Here is a 20,567-nt window from a genome sequence, read left to right as displayed (position 1 = left end):
GGAGTGGCAAATGAGAGTCGAATGTTTCCTCTCTGCTATCTCCCATAACATCTCCAATAAATGATTATTTAGTTTCTGACTAAAAACTTATAAGTATTACTGAGTCCTGAAGCATCAGTGCATTCCACTTTGGAATTGACTTAGTTTGGAGCTAAATTATGTCTCTATTATATGTACTCATTTGTCTTTGGGGTCAAGCAGAATTAGTTAATAGTATTCCATATGATAGACCTTCAAATACTGGAAGACAGAAATCATGCTTCTCCTAAATTTTCCTTTTATGAATCATCATAAATTCTTTCAATCCATACCAATATGGAATGATCATTGATATTCTTTATTCAGTGAAAAGTTTTGACTTAGAATCTTAGTGGTTGATTAATCCATATAATCCCTCTGAATGAGAAAATCCTCAAAAATTTCAGTGTTCCTGTAATAGAGAAAGATCCTCAGAGAACTATAAATGCCTGGGGTTGATATCTAGAGACTATTCTTAAATTAAATACTCCCCCCATCCCAAGCTCTCTGTCACACTGTTCTGGACCTTGTTCAAGCAGATGGATTTAGCTTGCATTGATGGACATAGTAAGGATAATTAGTTCAATTTATTCTAGTTTTTTAACTCCAGCAAAATTCTACTAAATAAGGAACTAATATAATAAAATTCTTCATATTTTCCTCTAGATACGTAATCCAAGAATGGCCCTTTTGTCAGAAACAACATTTTCAAGTCTGTCTTTTAAAAATTCCCTTTTCTTTTTCTTCCCATAACAAAATTTTCACTCTTAACATTCAGAATTGTCATGCATAATTAAGTAATGAATTCCGATATAGGGAACTAAATATTTTTCTCTATATATAATTCCTCTATTTTTCATGTTGTCATATATATATATGAAACATTAACTAAATTTGGATTAAATAAGACAATATTCTATAAATCCTGAAGTTTCACATGCTATCAAATTACTTGTTTTTACTCCACCAGTATTTTTGAAAAATTCAAACTTGTTTTCTTTCCTTTAGGTAGGAGGCCTTAAGAATAGAATTTGAGGAGTGATTAATGGTTTATTCCTACACAAGGGACAAGTGCTGTTAGAAAACAGACAATTGCATTGCCAAGTATTGGAATGAAGCTGCTGCTTCACTTGTACTGATCAATTTTTAGCATTTCTGAGATTGAGAAAAATAAGAGAATAAAAGTGATATCTAGGAAGTAGTAACAGTAAGGGCACAGGGAATGCATTTACTGTTAATGGGTTCATTGACTTTCTGTTACTATTACTTTAAATGTCAAAACTCAGCTACACTCACTTGACCCACATTTGCTTCATGATTATCTGTAGCATAATATTTATGCTTTTTATTTATATGCTTATATGAATAAAAGAATGATTATTTGATTTTATTTCTGCTATAGAAAAAAGGAATTAGAATTCTCCTTGCAAGAAGATTTATTTTCTTGGGTTCTTTTGGAAAATAGTATCTGACATTCTCATCTTTGAATTCATCACTATGTAATATTTATCGTGTCCATGTATATGCATAATAATGTGTATATTATAGCAAAATCTATAATATTTAGGAGTTTAGAAAGTAAAAGTCTCTTTTTCTGAATCTTCCTTGACATACCCATTATTTGTGGATGTTCCTTAAACTTCTCTCTTTGGCCAGCTTCTCTTTTCTCTCTATTCTCACTCACTTGATCTCATTTGTTCTATTGGCTTCACTATCTCCATGCAGATTTTCTATATTTCTATATCTAGCTCTACATTCTCTTCTGAGCTCCATTCCTAAATTATTTTTTTTGTTGTTCAGTTGTATCTAACTCATTGGGACCCCATTTGGGGTTTTCTTGGCAAAGATAATGGTGTGGTTTGCCTTTTTTGTCTCCAGTTCATTTGACAATTGAAAAACTGAGGCAAATAGTGTTAAGTGACTTGCCACAGCTATAGCAAATGTCTAAGAGCAGATTTGAACCCAGGAAGATAACTCTTTTTTGACACTGGTCCAGGATCTCTATCCATTGAGCACTCTAACTGCCCAAATCATGAATTACTACCTGTCTATTGCATCTTTCAAACTCAATGTCCTAGAAAGTATCTCAAATTCATGTTTAAAACAAAACTCATTATTTCCACCCCTTCACTCACTCTCTCCTTTTCAATACTTATTGTTACTGAAGGCACTATCTAAATGTCTGTAATGTAAAATATTATAATATTATTTATAAATATGTGTATAATAGAATATGTTATATAATATATAAATCATATGACTTTATATTTATAATATCATATATACATAGTGGTTTTTATATTGACTATGTCCTTTAGAATGGGAATTCCTTGAAGGTAGGTAGTGGTACATTACCATTATTTGTGTCTCAGTGGTCAGCACATTGTCACATGTATGATAAGTATTTGATAAATGCTAGCTGCTATTGTCTGACAGAATGCCATATGAAGTTTCCTTGTCATGACAACATGAAAAAAGTAGTCACAGGAACTTTGTCATGGACAAATTTTGGAGACCAAAAATGACTTCAGTAGACTAGATTCAAAGACAACCATAGCTGAGGTCACTGAGAAGGATGTTGAGGAGATTTGGGTTGATTGTTGTTCATCCTTCATTCTCAGTGGGACCCAATGATATTAAGAAGGTGAATTGTATTTAAGTGATGCAGGGCTACACTAAGCCTTCAGCTTCACTTTTTCCTCCAGAGAGTCCAGTAGGAAGACTTAGATTAGGATAACTGGAGATGTTGCTGGAGATATAAAAGAAGAAATATTATTGCTAGAGTTTTTCTCAATTGTATCATTTATATGATATTAAAATATACTCCCTTGTAATTACTTATATTCACAGCTTTTCTCACAGCTTTTCCTTACATTTACATATGAATGAATGGGGAAGAACATATATAGAATCACAGAAATGAATAATTTATTTTATTTAAATTTATTTTTTTAATTTTTAAAAAAAATTTTAATTTTTAGTTTTTGCAAGGCAATGGGATTAAGTGGCTTTCCCAAGGCCACACAGCTAGGTAATTATTATATGTATGAGGCTGGATTTGGACTCAGGTACTCCTGACTCCAGGGCCGGTACTCTATCTACTGTGCCACCTAGCTGCCCCTATTTTATTTAAATTTAAAATAATGTATATGATGATCCATTAGACCAATAGAAAACAAAACCAATAAATCATTCATTAGCTCATGAGAATTTGTCACCTGGATTTTCAACATACATTTCTCTGCATTTACTGATAGTTTTCAGTATAACAAATGGTCGGCTAAATTGGGAATTCATAGGATTTATATCTTGATTCGAACACATATTAATTGTATGATTATGGGCAAGTGACTTAACTGGTCAGTTCTCTAATCAAATAAACTCTTACACTGATGAGTTTTTTTTGGGGGGAGAAATCACAATTCTCCTACCTCCAAAATATTTTTTTCAAAATTTAAATTTTCCTTGAAACATGATTCATCTATTGATCTCATTCTTCAATGAAAGAGCTTATATTTTTTCAACTCAAAGAGTTAATTGAGCATTTTGAGTCCTGGTCTACAACTCTTCCTTTGAAATTCACTCAAAAATATTTAGAGATTGTAATCATGTTTCCCTTTAGTCATTACTGAGTCATACTAGACTTAGCTATTTTAATCTTTCCTCTCACATGATGTACCCACCTCTCTAATCATTTTGTTTTTGTTCTTCTCTGTATGTTCCCTACAATTTGTCTAAATTTACTTAGTGGTTGGAGGTGAAGAAAAGAGATTTCAAAGTTGTAGTCTTGTAAATATCATGATTGCCTTTAATAAGCACAGGACCATTTTCTGTTTTTCCAAGGTGAGGTTTTTTTGTTCGTTTGTTTGTTTTTTTGGTATAGAGGAGATTCAGTCTCTGTCCTCATGGACTTTCTATTTTATGGGGAAGAAAATTCCTATTTCTCTTGAAAGAATGATTCTTTGGCAAAAAGGGGACTTGAAATGTAATAGAACCCATGTATTCTTGCAAAAGTGACATCTCTGGTCACTGTTGAAGGCCAGAGCATCATAGATTTAGAACTAGCTGTAAGGGATCTCAGAGAACAAGTAATCCAACCTCTTCATTTTACAGATGAGGAAACTGATTGTCATGGAGATTAAGTGACTTGCCAAGGGTCATGCAGTGTCAGAGACAGATGGACTTGAACCTGAGTCTTCTGTCTCTAGAGCCACTGCCTTTTCCCCTATATCATGCTGATATTTCCTTCACCAGTTCCTCATTGTGGCATGGGATGTGACTCTAGTATTTGCAAAACTCATGTTCCAAGGGGGCAGGATTAGGAGCTGGCTTGAAAAATTCCATTTTGGTAGATCCTAAGAACTTCCACTACATTGACATTGACTATGTATCTGCTCTTAGAAGATAAGCCTGGATGTTTTTTATAATATTCCTCTGTAAGTGAACCTCAACAATTTTGATTATTTTTCAGTCATAGAAATTCTTATGATTTTGCATGAAGTCATAGAGGGACCCCACATACTGTTGTTAGAGAGAGCTAGATGGTATAGCAGGGACCTGGAGTCAAAAAAACTCATATTTGTGAATTCAAATATAGCCTCCGATGCTTAGGAACTGTGTGGCCCTGGGTAAATCACTTAACTCAGTTTGCCTTAGTTTCTTCATCTGTAAAATGAGCTAGAGAAGGAAATGGCAAACAACTCCAGTATAATTTTCAAGAGATCCCCGAATGAGATCAAAAGAATGAACACAATTGAAATGACTGAACAACCATAACACCAAATTTAGTAATTTGAAACAATCAGGTCAGCAGTCGGAAAAAGCATTAATCAATTCATTCAATAGATATTTACTGAAGCTGTCAGACAAAGGATAAGTAGGCCAGGGACATGAAAATCTCCTATGGCTTAAAAACTACTGTGTTAAATCTAAATTGCTTGCATTTACATAATACTTTCAAAACACTGTCATATAATTTTATTTGATCTATTGAGAAGAGGGTTCTATTGTTCTCTCCATTTCACATATGTGTAAAATGAAGCTGGGATAAGTTAAATAAGTTGCTCAGGGTCACACTGACAGAAATTTTCTGAGGCAGGATTTAAATTCAGACCATTCTAGTTCCAAGGCCAACATACTATCCACTATCAATCAATCAATCAATCAGCATTAATTAATTAAGGACATACTATGTGTCATACTTTGCTATATGCAAGTGGATGCAAAAAAAGAGGCAAAGATAGTCCCTACCCTCAAGGAACTAGCAATCTAATGGGAAGGAGAGAACATGCAAAAAAAAAAAAAATATATATATATATATATATATATACTGTATATGTTTGTATATGTGTATACTTATATACACAGATTTTATATATATATATATATATATATATATACCTACATACCCATATATATACATATATATATATATATAAATTATCTATTTATCTATCTATTCATTAAGCTATATACAGGATAAATAAGAAATAATAATCAGAGGGAAGACACTGAAATTAAGAGGTATATTTCTCTTATTCTGAGATCACTGCAATATTCAATTAAGACTTCAAAAGGAGACAAATCTACAAATAATAACTCAATAGGGGGAAATCCCATTAATACTATGCTAAAAAAATCTCCTTGAGATATAAAACACTTTTAACTGAAGATCTTCTCCCTGGAGACATCTAAAGGATAAAGCACAGATGAGAACCTGAGGGTACAAGACAGTGTTGAAAACCTGAACCATGAATGACTTATTCATTGGACTCAAGGCATGTCAGTCTTCTTTTCTCAGTCAATGGATGTGGAAGGAGGAAGGAAAATTTTCTTTTAGCCTAAACTTTTGACTCTGTATTTGAAATAGAATAACCTCTTTTTGAACCTTGGGGAAAAGCAGAATTGATGAATATATACTCTAAAAGAGATGGAGCCTTTCATCAATGCCACATAGTTACTAGAAAAACTAGGCCCAGATGCTGGAATAACTCTTAATGGGAGATGGAAAAAAAAGTTAAAATTTATTGAAAGTTAGAATTATTCACAAGGGCAAGCTACATTTCAGAGATCTAGGCGAGACCAAGCTTTCGAGCTTTCCCTAGCCAGAAAATTATTTCTATTTTAACAGAAAAGATTAATGTGGGAAGTCAAGGGTGGTCATATAGTCATACAATATTAATGATTTTTTTTCCCATTTGACAATGCAGAGCCATGGAGAAATTTATGTAATGAGAGGGCTATGATAAATCCTAAGATCTAATATAGATTTGTACCCTTCAGTTGGAAAATCAAATTAAGACAATCAGGAAAAACATTTGATAAATATGAAATAAAATAATAAGTTCAGTTTAGAGAAGATTCAAATGGAAGAGATGAAAAGATACACCTGATTTTAGCCTGTAACTCTCTATTTTCTACCATAACCCTGCTGAGGGTAAGAGCTTCATAAACATAAAGGAATGACCTATCTGAAGGTATCTTCATGGTAATTGGATGAGAGGACTGATGGAGGAAAGTTGAAAAGCATTTCAATGCCTCCTTTTATGGAGTGAATGAAAGACTTCCTATGAACAGAGATAGCAGTAAACTGGAAGATTATAGCAAATGACCTTTAAGATAGTACCTCATATGAGGCACAATAGAAAAAAGGCTTATTAACCACAGCACTCCCTAGTGAAAATGGTGGAAAATTGTTTTGACAGTCATAGTGTTTCCTTTAAAGGTTTATTTTTCCTTGTGTGTATTGGCCATGTTATTACCTATGTATACCTGTTTGCAGAGGTCCCTGGACACATGTTTTATTTCTGTATAACCTATATGAGGTTCTTGTCTTTTAAGCATAGCTTTCCATTGCTTAGGACTTTAGATATCCCAAAAGATAACTGGATTCCTGAAGAGCTGATAGGGCAGAGAAATGATACACACTAGGCAAGGAGCAGTTCCAACAGAATGATATTGTGACTTCAGTTTTGTAATAATGGAAGTATGAATTGTTTTCCCCATATACTTTAATCATGCATTAACTCCTCACATGGCTATCCTAGAAATGTGTTTCATGTTTTTTATGTTTCAATATGATGTTTGCCTTTTACGATCATTATAGGCTTTATTCCTCTTCACATAAATACAATTGAATGACACTGGTCTCCTTGCTATTCTTTACTCAAGATATTCCATTTTCTGACCTTTTCTCTGACTGACTTTCAAACCTGGAATGTTTCCTCCTTCATTTCTGCCTTATGACTTCCCCTGCTCAACTAATGTCCAACCATCTGCAAATAACCTTTCTGGTCTATCTTAATAGTAGTGTCTTTCCTCCGAAATTACCAACCAATTATTCTATATATATCTTATTTGTTTGTTGTTATTTTCATGTAACCTCCACCATTAGAACTCCTTAAGGACCAGTTCTTTTTTTGTTTTCTTTGTAGCCCCAGCACAGTGATTGGAATAAAGCAAGCAATTCCTAAATACTTCTTGATTTGTTCAAATGTATAGATTTACTCTTCTTAATGAACATAAGCTCATTAACAAATTAGACCTATTTCTCAAAGAGCAATTTGCTGTGAAATGAGGTATGTGTGTGCTCATTGGGTGAGTGGGCTTAAGATTTATGAAAACATTGTTCTATTGTTATTTTAATATATTTGCCTATTACGAAATACCTTCTACTTGAAATGTCTTCCAGATGACCAACAAAAGTAGATTCATTAGTGGAGTCTCATGAACAATTCTTTGAACAAGATTCTGACTGCCCCTTCCCCCACCCCCAATACCCAGAAATGGGGAAACATTGGAATACTTCTGGCCAACTGAATAGGTTGGGGAAAAACAGTAAATGGAGAGGGTAAGATTTTCATTTGTTGTCTGGAGCCAAAAAGATAACTAAGAGAAGACTGAAGGAGATCATCATCATCATCATCATCATAATCATTATCATCATCATCATCATCATCATAAGGTCATTGTGAAACTCAGAAAAGGAATTCTAGGGATCCTTGAGATAAGGGACTAGACTAGGGAAATTTCAGAGTGACTGAATGGGGCTTCAGTATTACCTGACTACCTTGAATAGCACTACCTTGGTGATATAGTAGGTGGGGGGGGGGAATCATTCCCAGAAATAGAACTAAATACAGAGCAGGTTTTGGAAAAGATTGAGAATTTTGTCAAGTCTGGAAGCACTGTCAAATCAAATTGCTTTGGCTTAGATATCTCAGTTGTTTTGTCCAGCATCCATTATATCAAATGAGATATTATCAACTCTGCTCAAAAGTAAAGAAAGGGTTATTGAATTTAGGACCAATATAATATTAGGGAACCCAAGAGGCAAATAGAGATAATGAATTTGAATACTTTTCACCTTGGGCTAATTTCTTTCCAATATATTTTCTGTAGAAATGAGCATTTCTTGGGAACATATCACATAATTGATTCTCCAGAAGTGGATGGAGGGCTGGGCTGAAAGTCAGGACTAATGTCAACTAATGATCCTTTATTTTTTTAAGACAACCATGAATTTCTCCCCTATATGAATTCTGTACTGTTTATGTCACTGAATTTATTTGTTCTGGTGCTTATGCACTTTTACTTTCCCATAGGTATTTTTTCTTCTTTTCTTCAGTTACTTTAGATCTACTGTTATATTTTATTTACAGGTCGATTTTTTTTATTATGCTAGATTTTACCTCTTCCCCTATTATCCCCTCATCCCCTTTTCTTCCAAATTGATTTTTTAAAAAAATATTAGTTATGAGTAAATGTTTCAAAGGAAAAGGGTCCAGTTGGGTTGTTTCTTTGGATTTGTTTCCTGATGAGCTAATATCTAACCTTTGAGTAGACTCAGAGAAGGACATGGTGAAAGTAAGGCTCCTCTATGTGGAGGTTTGACAGCTAGATGTTCTCTGAAGTACTGATATCACAAAGAAATCAATATCAAGCAACAGTTCTGAGACTGACCTTGGAACATTTTATGGTCCATGGTTGTGGGGAGGGATCCACAAATTCATGAAATCCAATATACATTGATTCAGTGTCTACAAGGTGCAAAGTGTTGGGTATACAATGATTAATAAAATGCATACCCTGTTTTTAAGGACTTGACAGCCTGTTAAAGGAGGAGCATTTCACTTAAGATTTATGAATCTCTATAGTGTCAAAGAGTTGACTTAAGTGATCTGTAAACTTCAATAGAAAGAAATTATATCTTTATTTTCATTTTTTTCTAAAATTTAGCATTTCATTCACTTATTTGAAAACATTATTTTGAGTAGGGGTTCATAGAATTTGCCATGAGTACCTAAACAATGATATTAAAAAATGAACAAAGCAAAACAAAACTACTCCCCTATCCCAAATTCTTTAATAGAGGAAATAAATCATGCACATGAATAACTATGCCATAATATTTAATTGGACAGTAATAAAGGATAATGGGATAATACTAAAAATAATAAAAAATAGAGACAATGTTCTAGGACACATCAGAAAGGGATCACTTCTACTTTGGAGAAATCAAGAGTAGTCCTTATGAAGACATATCACCTGAGTATATAGGGTTAGTTAGCAGTACTGTTCTGGGGAGGAACTTGATGGTAAAGGAGACTTTCCCATTCATGATCATCACTTCTGGTATCTGTTTCTGGTGGATGCTAATGTGTATTTTTGACTTGTTGAAGTACACTAAATAAGGACAATTTTTTCTCTAGAGAGAATTAGAAATATATGAAGAAATGTAAGTGTATGAGTTTTCTGGAAAATTTGTATTTAAGCGCAAATTTGGAAATCTGTCAGAAATGACTTCTATGTATAAAGAATATAATTCTTGAGAACCCTGAAGTCAGAGATCACCATAATTTCCTTTAGATAGCATAATAAGAATTACTTGTAAATAATCCTGTGAAGGGCAGATAAGTTTTATTCTCCCCATTTTACAAATGAGAATTTTGAGACTCAGAGATTTACAAGGCTAAAATCAAAGGTAATATTTGAACCTGATTTGAAATTTTCTATCTTGAAATGAAAGACTTAGGTCATTTTTCCTGGGCCCAATTAGATTATGATGTGAAACCACTGAAACTTTTGCCTTTATATTAGACAAAATAGTGGGGGGAGCAAGGTGCCTGCAGCTGGGCGAGAGAATCATAATAGTGCTGATCTTTTGCCTTCAAGAGGAGAAGCCACATGGCTGCTACTACCAGCTTTGTTCAATTGGAAGAAATAGAAGAAAGAGAAAAGATAGAAGAGAGTGAAAGTGACAAGTAGAGTCTTATATACTGTTTTATCTTTCTTTTTGTTCTTTCTCTCAGATTGGGACATATGTAATTGCCATCTCTTTTGCTTCAGTCTGTATAGTTTGCTGTTCAATTTTCTTGATCATTGGAGGCAAAATTGTACCTTTTGCAAGACAAACTCTCTATTAGATGTGAATATCCTTGGCAATACTGCTTCCATTTACAATAAAGATGAATTCTGCATAATAAGGGAGGTCCATTGTGATTAACCACAGAAGCTTATCATATCAATATGATCTTACTATCATTCTTTTTGTTTTTGTTTTTTCTTTGTATTTTGCAAAACAATGGGGTTAAGTGATTTGCCCAAGAGCACACAATTAGGAAATTTTCAAGTGTTTGAGGTCAGATTTGAACTCAGGGTCTTCCTGACTCCAGGGCTGGTGCTCTATCCACTACATCATGTACTTGTGCCTCTTACATCCATTCTTTTGCTATTTTCTCAGACCTATTATTCCAGGCAAGGCTAAAGTAGAAGGGAGGGCATGTTACTGCTCCCTATCCTCTGCACCACACCACAAAAGGGATCAGTTGTGATATTACTAAGGAGAATTAAGTGGCAGATTTCTAATAAGCATCTGGTTCTTTGAAAGAGACTATGTATAAGAAAAACTATAACAAACATTTTGATGGGGTAGTCAATCTGGAAGCAATATCTACTCTCCCATTGATTCCCAGGATTGGTTTGACTGGATTGGGCTGCTTAGATGGATTTCCCTGTCCTTTCTCATTGCTCCTGCTCCACATGTGGCTCAAAGCTAGGACTGTTCCCTAACACCTTGGTATATAGCACCATGAGAAAAGCTCTTATTAAGCACAAAGGAATTCCCCCCAAAGGAATATTCCTCTAGTTATCTGGGATTGAACATGATACTATCTTCTGTGAATTCAGCATATACTAACCAGAAGACATCTTATTTGCATTAATAGTGGTTTAAAGGAATAATTTTACTCAGTTTTACTGCTTGAGATGATTACATTTTATATACTAGCCCTCCTGGAAAAGGAGCATAAAAGAAAAAAAAAACCAATTTGTTTTCTGACAAATGACATCACCTAGGTGTCAACAATAGGGTTCTTGACACATCTACATTACTTTCTGAAGTAGTATCTTTTTTCTGGCTCCTCTAGTCAAAGGAAATTGAAAGAGACACTCCTACTAGGAACTCTTTCAACAGTATTTGCTTCAAATATACTAAGTTCATTTTTCTATCTTACACTTATTTTCTGTTCCATTGCATTGGGTGCATGGGAGAGTCAAAGCATGCCTGTTCAATATTTAATGGATGAGATCACCTTGCAGGTTTTAGCTTAAAGGTAACCATAGCACACACACTTACATTTATTATTCATTGCAGGGATGTGCTGTCCATTCTTGGGAGTCCTCTTTCCTTGACAGGATTACTCCCATATGGGACCTGCCATCCCTCGAAACGAGCCGGGACATTGTTGTAAGCGTGACAAGCTGGCAGGTCTAATACCAACTGAAACCAGAATGATGTAAACCTGTTTGTTCGTTTGGGCAGATGGGACCATGTTTAGGAGTGAGATGAAGTCTGAAGGTGACAGGCAACGGAAAGTCCGATTCCGAATTGCCTCGTCTCACAGTGGCAGAGTCCTGAAGGAGGTTTTTGAAGATGGAGAGCCTTCAGATTCGCTGGATTCTGAATGTGCCAGTATCTGTGGGACAGATCACAACAGTGGGCCAAGTGAAGGAGAAGGACAACCGAATGGCCATTTAGGATCAGAGGGGGATGAAAATGAAAACGACCAAGACAACTTGCTTGTGTTAGCGAGGGCTACCACCGAGAAGGGATTTAGTACAAGACGAGTCAACATTTTAAGCAAAAATGGTACAGTCAGAGGTATCAAATACAAAGTTAGTGCTGGTCAAGCCCTTTTTAACAACTTAACCAAAGTGCTACAGGTAAGTAATCTAGCTTTCCTTTCCTGTGAATTTGCTCCGAGCTTACCATCTGGACCCTGCTCCCTCCAGTTTCCGCTCTAAATTAAAACTCTCTTATTCATGACTTCTCTTACATACTTCATGACTCACAGTGGCACCCTTGTGCATCTAAGATGCTGTCTCCCCAGGCAGCCAAGCTGAGGATAGGGTCACTGCACTTAGTAAATTAGAACTATTTCTCAAAGCCAAACACTGCTCTGAAATCTTTTGGGTTCTGTGTTCCCCTCAGGGGGTGCTGACTAAACAGGGTAACGATTTTCCTTAGTCTAGGAACAAGACATGAGAGAAACATACATTTTCAGCTAGAGTACAAGCCCTCAGAGAGAAATGGTGGGCTCTATGCCAGCTCTCTGCTTGGCAACTTAGTGGTCACATCCCTCTCCAGACTCATAAATACTTAGAAATGCTAACAATTGGTCCCAAAGAAATTACACACAATTTTATGAAGACATGTTTGGTTGTGGGTGACATTTCTTTTACTTTTAATCCTAAAAGAATTACAGTTTGAATCCCCAAAATCCATTACTCTGCTTCTAAGATTTCAAGAGTAAGTCTTGGAAAAGGTTATTCCAATGTGAAGGTATAGGCATAGACCTAATTTCACAGGAAATAAAGTTCTCTAAAATATGAGTGATTTCACACATTAGCATAAGAATGTGCTATGCAAAAGCTTTGGGGTCTTTGGCTATCCTTTATTCAAAATGATTTCGTGTCAAGGCACATTTTATAAATGGAAAATTCTGGTTTGGTCAGGATTATTTTGATAAAAGGTTTGCTGGTGAAAATATGAATCATTATTTCAGAAAAGAGAGTCTTGATCATTTTCAGTAAGGTTGTAATCAAATATTCATTATAATTCCATTTTCTCTGATTCCTAACATCTTGAAAATTGATATTTTTTGAAAACTTTAAATGTCTCACCGGGGCCCCCAATTGTGTATGCTGTGAGGAAGTGGTACTAAGAGTGGGCAATCTCAGTAAAATGTATTTGAATATTTTTGTTTCAAAGGAAGAAATGTTTTTACCTTATAGACAAACTACAAAATGTTTTCTTTTTTGAATGAATACTGGGACATAGAATTATATATATATATATATATATATATATATATATATATATATATATATATATATATATAGTGCAGGGGAAAGCCTATTGCATTTGAAGTTAGAGGATTTAAGTTTAAAATTTGACTCTACCCTCATCACTTCTGTGACTCCTGCCAAATAATTTAATCTCTCTGATCAGTTTCCTTATCTATAAAATAAGGAGGTTGGACTAGATGATTGCTGATGTCCTTTATATCTCCAAATCTATGATCCTAAGTTTTGTGAGATTTAGACAAATTAAATCAGGTGGTAAAATGATGCACTGTATCTAGGAGGTTAGAAACCATTCCACACACGTTTTAATTAGAACTAAATTTATAGAATATCTGTATGTTTCATGGACCCTTTGATGTAGTGCATTTTAACCTCTTGCCTAAGGCAGGAATTGCTTCTACAACTGTTTTGAATGATGATTATTTTGTAATTTTTACTTGTATTATAGATAAATTTTGTAAATGTTTAAACTCAATATGCATCTTTTCTCTCTCCTCTAAAGGAAGTTATTTAAATTGTATTATGATTCATTGAAGCATTATTCTATATTATTGCATCCAATTTTATCCTATTTTTTGAAACTTTATTCATTCTTTACTGGCTAAAATTAATTACTTTGACTATTTATATGTAAAATTTACAAAGGAAGAAATTCACCCCTTTAACATAACCTCATTCTGCAAATGATATTAATTTACAAATAGCTATTTATAAAAAGTCCTAAAGTTTGGGTTTTAATATTAATTTAGGATTAACTATTTCCTTGTATATTTTCTGCTTTCACATAATATTTGCCTATACTTTATGAAGAAAACAAAGCAAGATATCCTTCTCTTATAATTTAATTTCCTTATTTTTTGTTTTTGTTTTAAAACAATAACCACAATTGCTATCAGAGATCTGTAAAGGACCTAAGAACCATTAATCTGCTTTGTAGCTGAGGAAGAGTAATTTATAAAGTGTTTCCCTTTTCTTAGTTTGTTGTATCCTTAATAAACTATTTCAAAAATTAAATGAAGTATTCTTTTGACCTTGTGAAGACAAAAGGTGAAATTTAAGGACTAATAAGTTAGATCTGGTTTCTTGGTTGATGTAGAGTACAGGGTGGGGAGAATCATTTACTTTTTATTTCTTTTTCCACTTCCTTAAATTTATCTTTCTCTTTTCTCATTTTTCCTTCACATTTCACAGACTATGCTGTGTTATCTTGAGTAAGCTAATTAACCTCTTAGCCTCCATTTCTTCTTCTGCAAAATGGGAATAATCATAACATCTACTTCCCAGTGTTGTTATGAGACTTAAATGAGATACTATTTACAAGGCACTTTGTAAACATTAAAATACTATAGCTAGCTATTATTAATATATTCTATTTTATTAAAACACTATAGTTAACTATATATATGATTATTTCAACATATATAACTTTCATTGAGAAGAATCTTTCAGGGACAAAAGTTAGTATATTTAAAATAAATGTAAGGCAATGGGGTTAAGTGACTTACCCAAGGTCACACAGCTAGGAAATTAATAAGAGTCTGAGGTCAGATTTGAGTTCAGGTCCTCCTGACTCCAGGGCCAGTGCTCTATCCACTGTGCTGCCTAGCTGCTCCAGTGAGTAGTAATATCTTGAAAATTTTTGCATCTCCAATCTTATGGAGAAGCACTGAAATATTTACTTTGCACTTTTGCAACTGCCTGTCCTTCTTCCTCTAGAACAATGAATATAGAAATATGAGAGGTAGGACTCGGAAGAAAAGAAATTCTAAATATTAGAAGCATTTTTAATGCTTTTGTAAATCATTTTGCTTCCTCTTTATTTTTCTATCTCTTTTATTTTCTCTTACAAATACTTGGGCCTCCAAATATTGATTCTACATTGAAATTATGTTTATAATTTTTCAACACTTTTAAGAAATATAGGAAACTATTAAAAGAATACTAATCTTATGCTGTGCTGGATTAAGTAGAATCTTCAAGGTTGAGTTTAATGAGAATAACAATGTACCCATATCATTGCATAATTGCAATTTAATCAATTAATTAAAATTTTAAATTATACAAATTATGTTTGTATGTTTCTCTTATCTATGGTCTTAGTATGGTTGATTTATAGACTTGCTTATAATATAATTAGACTTCAAAATTTTTTTGAGTGCCTACTATGTGCAAGTCACTAGACCAGGTAGTGGTGATATAAAAAGAGACAACATAGACACTATTTTTTTTGAAGTTTACAGCTTAATAGAATGATTAAGAATTATACTTACATAATTCTTATGGTAGGCAGAACAGTAAAAAGGGAAAAGAGTGATTTGAGGGAAAAAAGTGTCTCTTTCTGATGAAGAAGAAGGATTAAGGAAGACTTCATGGAAGATAATGGTGTCTGAGTTGGTATTTGACTTGAAAATTGACTTGACTTCAAGTAGAGACTTCAACAAATGGAGAAAGCTAAAGAGGAGGTCTATTAAAGACATAGGAGATGGTTTAAACAAAGGCATGGGAAGGAGTTATTAACATATTAAGAATTAGTCATTATAAAGTATATGAAAAGGTATAGCATGAGATGATTCTGCAAAAGTAAACTGAAGACAGATTGTAGAAGACCTTGGATGCCAGTATCAAGAGCTGATAGACAATAGGTAGTAGGGAGCCATTGATAGTATTTGAATATGTGGGATGACTTGATTAGAATAGTGTTTTAGGAGTATTGCACAGGTAGCAATATGAAGGATGATTTGGGGAAAAAAAAAGCACTTCCACTTGGGCAAGTTAAAGAAGACTTTTTAAAGGAAACAGTCAAATTGACCTTTGATGTTTAAGGATAGAATTTCAGATGGTTATTTTAAGCATTTTAAGCACAGGGAATGATTTTAGTGAAGACCCAGAGATGGAACAATGCCAGACATGGCTTGGAGAATGACAAAGAGTTCATCCCATCACACAGTATATAGAAGATATCTGTGTGTGGAAGTTTCATAACTTTTTTGGTCTTGAAATGTTGAGGTGAAAAGTTCTAGATTTATACTTTCTATATTATCTTCCTAACTACCTGTTCCAATTTTTGGTGAGTTTTTGGTGATGTTTAACAAACAATGAGAATTCTTTCTCTACATCTAGCTTCTGCCTCCCCCCACTTCTTTTGGATTTGAAGAATTATTACCAAGTATACTAATATATGTATTGTAAAGTGGTAATAGTTTATTCCATTCCATTCTTTCTGTCATTCATCATCTGATAATGCCCACTGAGAACTGGCATAGTAGTTTTTTCTCTAATATTCAGATACATAAGAAATCCCAAACCTAGAATCCTTCTATTATTCTTCCTTGTTGAGACATCATTCTTGCTTTTTCCTTCCTTTCCCCACTATATTTCCTAAAGTTTTCAACATCATTTTCTTTTGTTCTTTTTCTTCTACTTTACTTGAACTCCTTGCAGATGCCTTTGTTTCTTTTATGCCTTATTTTTTCTGCTTCTCTGTTTTCTCTCTCTTCTAAATTCCAAGGCTCAGATTATAGAAACTGTCCTGCAGCGTTAATTTCCTTTGTCTTGATCCAAGGATGTAATCTCAGAGGATAGTTTATTACTGTGGAGCATAGCTCTGGTCATGAATTCTGACTAGTTTTAGTCCTGGGACTTTCTTGAATCCATTACATTTTTAATTTTAGGAATAGCTAGGGTATATTGTACCTCCTCTTGGTGGGAAGTGCTTGTTTCCAGTTATCTTACCCAATTGACCAGCTATTTGTCTATTCCAATGGCATTTAAAATTCATGACAATCTAACTCTATTGCTAGCAGTTGTCAATTGAATGAGTAATGCTAAACACTGAAGGCTGAATAAACACAAATATTTTACAAGAAAGAATTTAGGTTCTAGTTAATTATTTTTAGTGGAAGTCTCTGATGTATCTCTAATTAGTAAGTCAACACCTGGTGTTTCCAAACAACTTAAGAAAACAATGTAACAGCAGGTCTTCACAAACATTATTGTGGCCTCATTCCTAAATCTGGCAAAATTTCTGGGGTTTTATTTGGAATGAATAAAAAAACTGTATAAACACCTAACAGATGAAAATTAATGTACCTTATAAATATATTTCATTACATCCGAGGGGAACATTTATTTTTTTAAAAATATCAAATAGAAAAAGAGGCCTTCTGGATATTTTAGGTTTAGAAGAATTTTGCAATATGAGAATTGGGATTACTTTAGTTAGAATTACATTACAAATGTGATAATTTGATGGCATCTGATTATCATGGGAAGAAGACTGTTTTTTAATCCTTTTTAATCTAGTTATGCATCTACAGAAAGGCAAAAGGTTTTCCTTGAATTCTCCAGGGGTAGCTGGCTTTGAAAAATGAGATACTCAAATTTGTAGCTTTTTGAAGTCATCTTAGTAATTTATTAAAATGTTTGTAATCCCTAAAGTCTGGAAGCTTCATTTGGCCATAGGTTGAATATTCAATATATTAAGGAATGGGGGTGCATTGGAGAGATTTAGAATCAGGAGGATTTGAGCTCAAATACATCATTAGAAACTAACAAGCTACGTTAAACCAGGTAAATCACTTAAACTATTTGCCTCAGTTTTCTTAATTGTAAAAGGTAAGTAATAATTGCATTTTACTCTTTATGATTTTTTTGAGGAAAATGAAATAATATTGACCAACCTTAAAGCTCTATTATCATGAGCACAACAGTCTTGGTTAGAGATTTTCATAAATATGAGAAAACTGCCCAAAGTCTTCTCGCTAAGAAGCTGATATCTATTTAATGCTTTCCTGTGTAACTGGGGTAGAAGTGGATGCTTCCAATTGAGTTTTCTATAATTAGCACATTCATGGCTATTTAAGAAGTTTGAAGGAGGAAATATTCCATAAATGCAGAAGAAAGACAAGCAAGCACAAATATTGTCTATTATTTTTAAAATGGATTTTATTGATATATTTAGTTTTTGAAGCTTTTCCTAGATTTCCTTATATATCCTTCATTGCTCTATCCCAGAGAGTCACCCCTTGGAATAAGGATTCTTAATTCATTTTTTGGTCATGTGATATACATCTCTTTGGAAATCTGGTAAAACCTATGGGCTCCTTGAGATAATGGTTTTAAATACATAAAATGCATAGAATTGCAAAAGAAACCAATTCTATTGAAATTCGATTATCAAAATATTTTTTAAAATGATCAAAGGTTAATTACTCCTAACTTATAATAATTTTTTTTCAAAGGAAGCAGAAGAAAAAATTAACCAAAACCATATCATTACATATAAAAAACCTTTGATATTATTCACAATATTCCATGCCCCAAGGTACTGACAACTTTGTGAAGGAATGGGGTGTAATGTCTTCTCATACATATCTCTTTGGGACCAACCTTATTCTTTATCATTTTGCAACTTTCTGTTTTGACTATGTTTTGGTAGTTGCTCCTTCCACGTACATTTTTGTGGTCATATATTGGTCATGTTTCTTTACTTTGCATAAGTTTATGTCTTTTCATGCTTCTCTGTTTTCATTTTATTTTTAATTTCTTATAGCATAGTAATTGTCCATATTACTTTCATGTATCACAATTTGTTTAGCCGTATCTCAAACAATGGGCATCTATTTTGTTTTTAGTTCTTTACTATCACACAAAAACTACTGCTATAAACATTTTTTGGTCATATCTATAGAGGTCAGAATAAAGTGGTTATATGTGAAATGAATAAAATATAATTCGATATGAAAATAGCTTGTTAACTTTTAAAATATGGCCAATTTTCAACTCACTGATCCAAACATAGAATAAGAGGGGACAGAGAATATATAACTGCCTTGTGGTGATGGAACAGAGAGTGTTATAATTTCTCTAACAATCTATTTTCATTCTGTTACTTTTTATGATTGTATTGCATTTTCAAAAGTCAAAATCCAGTACATTGATCGTTTGATATTTAGAGTTGAATTTATGCTTACCTTCTAAATTGTTTATAAATTCAACTATTGTTTTAGTCCTCTTTTTAATGATATTAGAGGAATGGGTAGATATTTGCCTCCTGGATTACATGTCTTCATTGCACTTTGAGACCTGAATACACTTTGCAGTTAATATACTGAATCTAAATGGTCAAAATCATTTACCTCTTAACTGGCTATCAGGAGTACTGACTGGAAAGATCTGGTACTGTGTCGGCCCAGACAGATTTCCCATGGAAGGTTATCTACCACTTACCTTAGGAAACCAGATCAGCTTTGTCAAAGTTTCAAATTCCTTTACCTTGAAACTTTCTCTGACTTTTCTTATCTGACTTGTTACCTATTCTCACTTGACTTCTAAAGCTGTGTCCTCAGTTTAAAATTTCTCCAGCAAAATCTTTCAGATATTCAAGGACTAGACTATCTAAGAATAGAGGTTTATCATTATATACTTAGAATTGAGGTGATTAATGTTTTTGGTGACAGTGACTCATTGTACAATCTCCTAAGATCTAACAGCTGACTCTGGAGATAGATGCCCTGAGTTGAATTCCATCCTCTGATTAGAACTTTAGGCAAGTCATTTGGCTTATATGGGCCTTAATTTCCTAATTTTAAGATTAGACTAGATGGATTCTGATGTCTCTTTCAGCTCTAGACCAATGGTTCCATACTAAAGAGGGTGGAATCACATTGATGAAATAACAGATATTTGAAAGTATAGGAGCCAGCTAGGTGGCACAGTGGAAAGAGCACTGGCCTGGGAGTCAGTAGTACCTGAGTTCAAATCTGGCCTCAGACACTTAATAATTACCTAGCTGTGCAACCTTGGGCAAGTCACTTAACCCCACTTCCTTGCAAAAACCAAAAAAAAAAAAAAAGAAAAAAAAGAAAGTGTACTGAGTAATCACTTATTTTAGCCTTTAGACAACTCATTCAGTTATAAGATCCTGAACTGGTATCTGGGACCTTGGCTTTACTACTGTCTCCACTGATTCTCTTCCTTTGCTAACTGCAGTAATACCTTGGTGCTATCATTACTCTCTATATTTCTGGGACTAGTGAATATGGATATCAACCAACTAATAGTATAAGTTGCTTATATTATTCAATAATATCTATATACTCAAATATACCAGTTGACAAAATTATGCATAAGAAATAATTCTAAACTCTATTCCTATAAATAAAATTTAACAATAATTAATGAAA

General features: G+C 33.6%; 1 protein-coding gene and 1 long non-coding RNA gene across 5 annotated transcripts in view; one reads left to right on the top strand and one right to left on the bottom strand.

Annotated features, from left to right (window-relative positions):
* Window positions 1-12,627, bottom strand: part of LOC141517963 (uncharacterized) — a 43,302-nt gene extending 30,675 nt beyond the window's left edge. For 2 of the 3 annotated variants that reach the window (XR_012477032.1, XR_012477034.1), the window contains exons 1-3: window positions 12,287-12,627; window positions 11,654-11,993; window positions 2,374-2,767 (exon numbers count right to left, since the gene is read on the bottom strand). This is a non-coding gene — a long non-coding RNA (uncharacterized LOC141517963). The remainder of the gene's footprint in view (window positions 1-2,373; window positions 2,768-11,653; window positions 11,994-12,286) is intronic. The other variant, XR_012477033.1, reaches the window with a different exon arrangement.
* GRXCR1 (glutaredoxin and cysteine rich domain containing 1) overlaps window positions 11,432-20,567 on the top strand; it is a 131,172-nt gene continuing 122,036 nt past the window's right edge. Inside the window, exons 1-2 of one of the 2 annotated variants that reach the window (XM_074229522.1) lie at window positions 11,432-11,630; window positions 11,840-12,240. In XM_074229522.1, coding sequence (XP_074085623.1) covers window positions 11,848-12,240 — 393 coding nt within the window. In that variant the 5' untranslated portion in view covers window positions 11,432-11,630; window positions 11,840-11,847. The other variant, XM_074229521.1, reaches the window with a different exon arrangement.

Source organism: Macrotis lagotis, chromosome 3 (assembly GCF_037893015.1).
Source record: "Macrotis lagotis isolate mMagLag1 chromosome 3, bilby.v1.9.chrom.fasta, whole genome shotgun sequence".
Classification (NCBI taxonomy): Eukaryota; Metazoa; Chordata; class Mammalia; order Peramelemorphia; family Peramelidae; genus Macrotis; species Macrotis lagotis.
The sequence above is the reverse complement of the archived record's forward strand: the minus strand, read 5'-3'. Positions and strand labels throughout refer to the sequence as shown.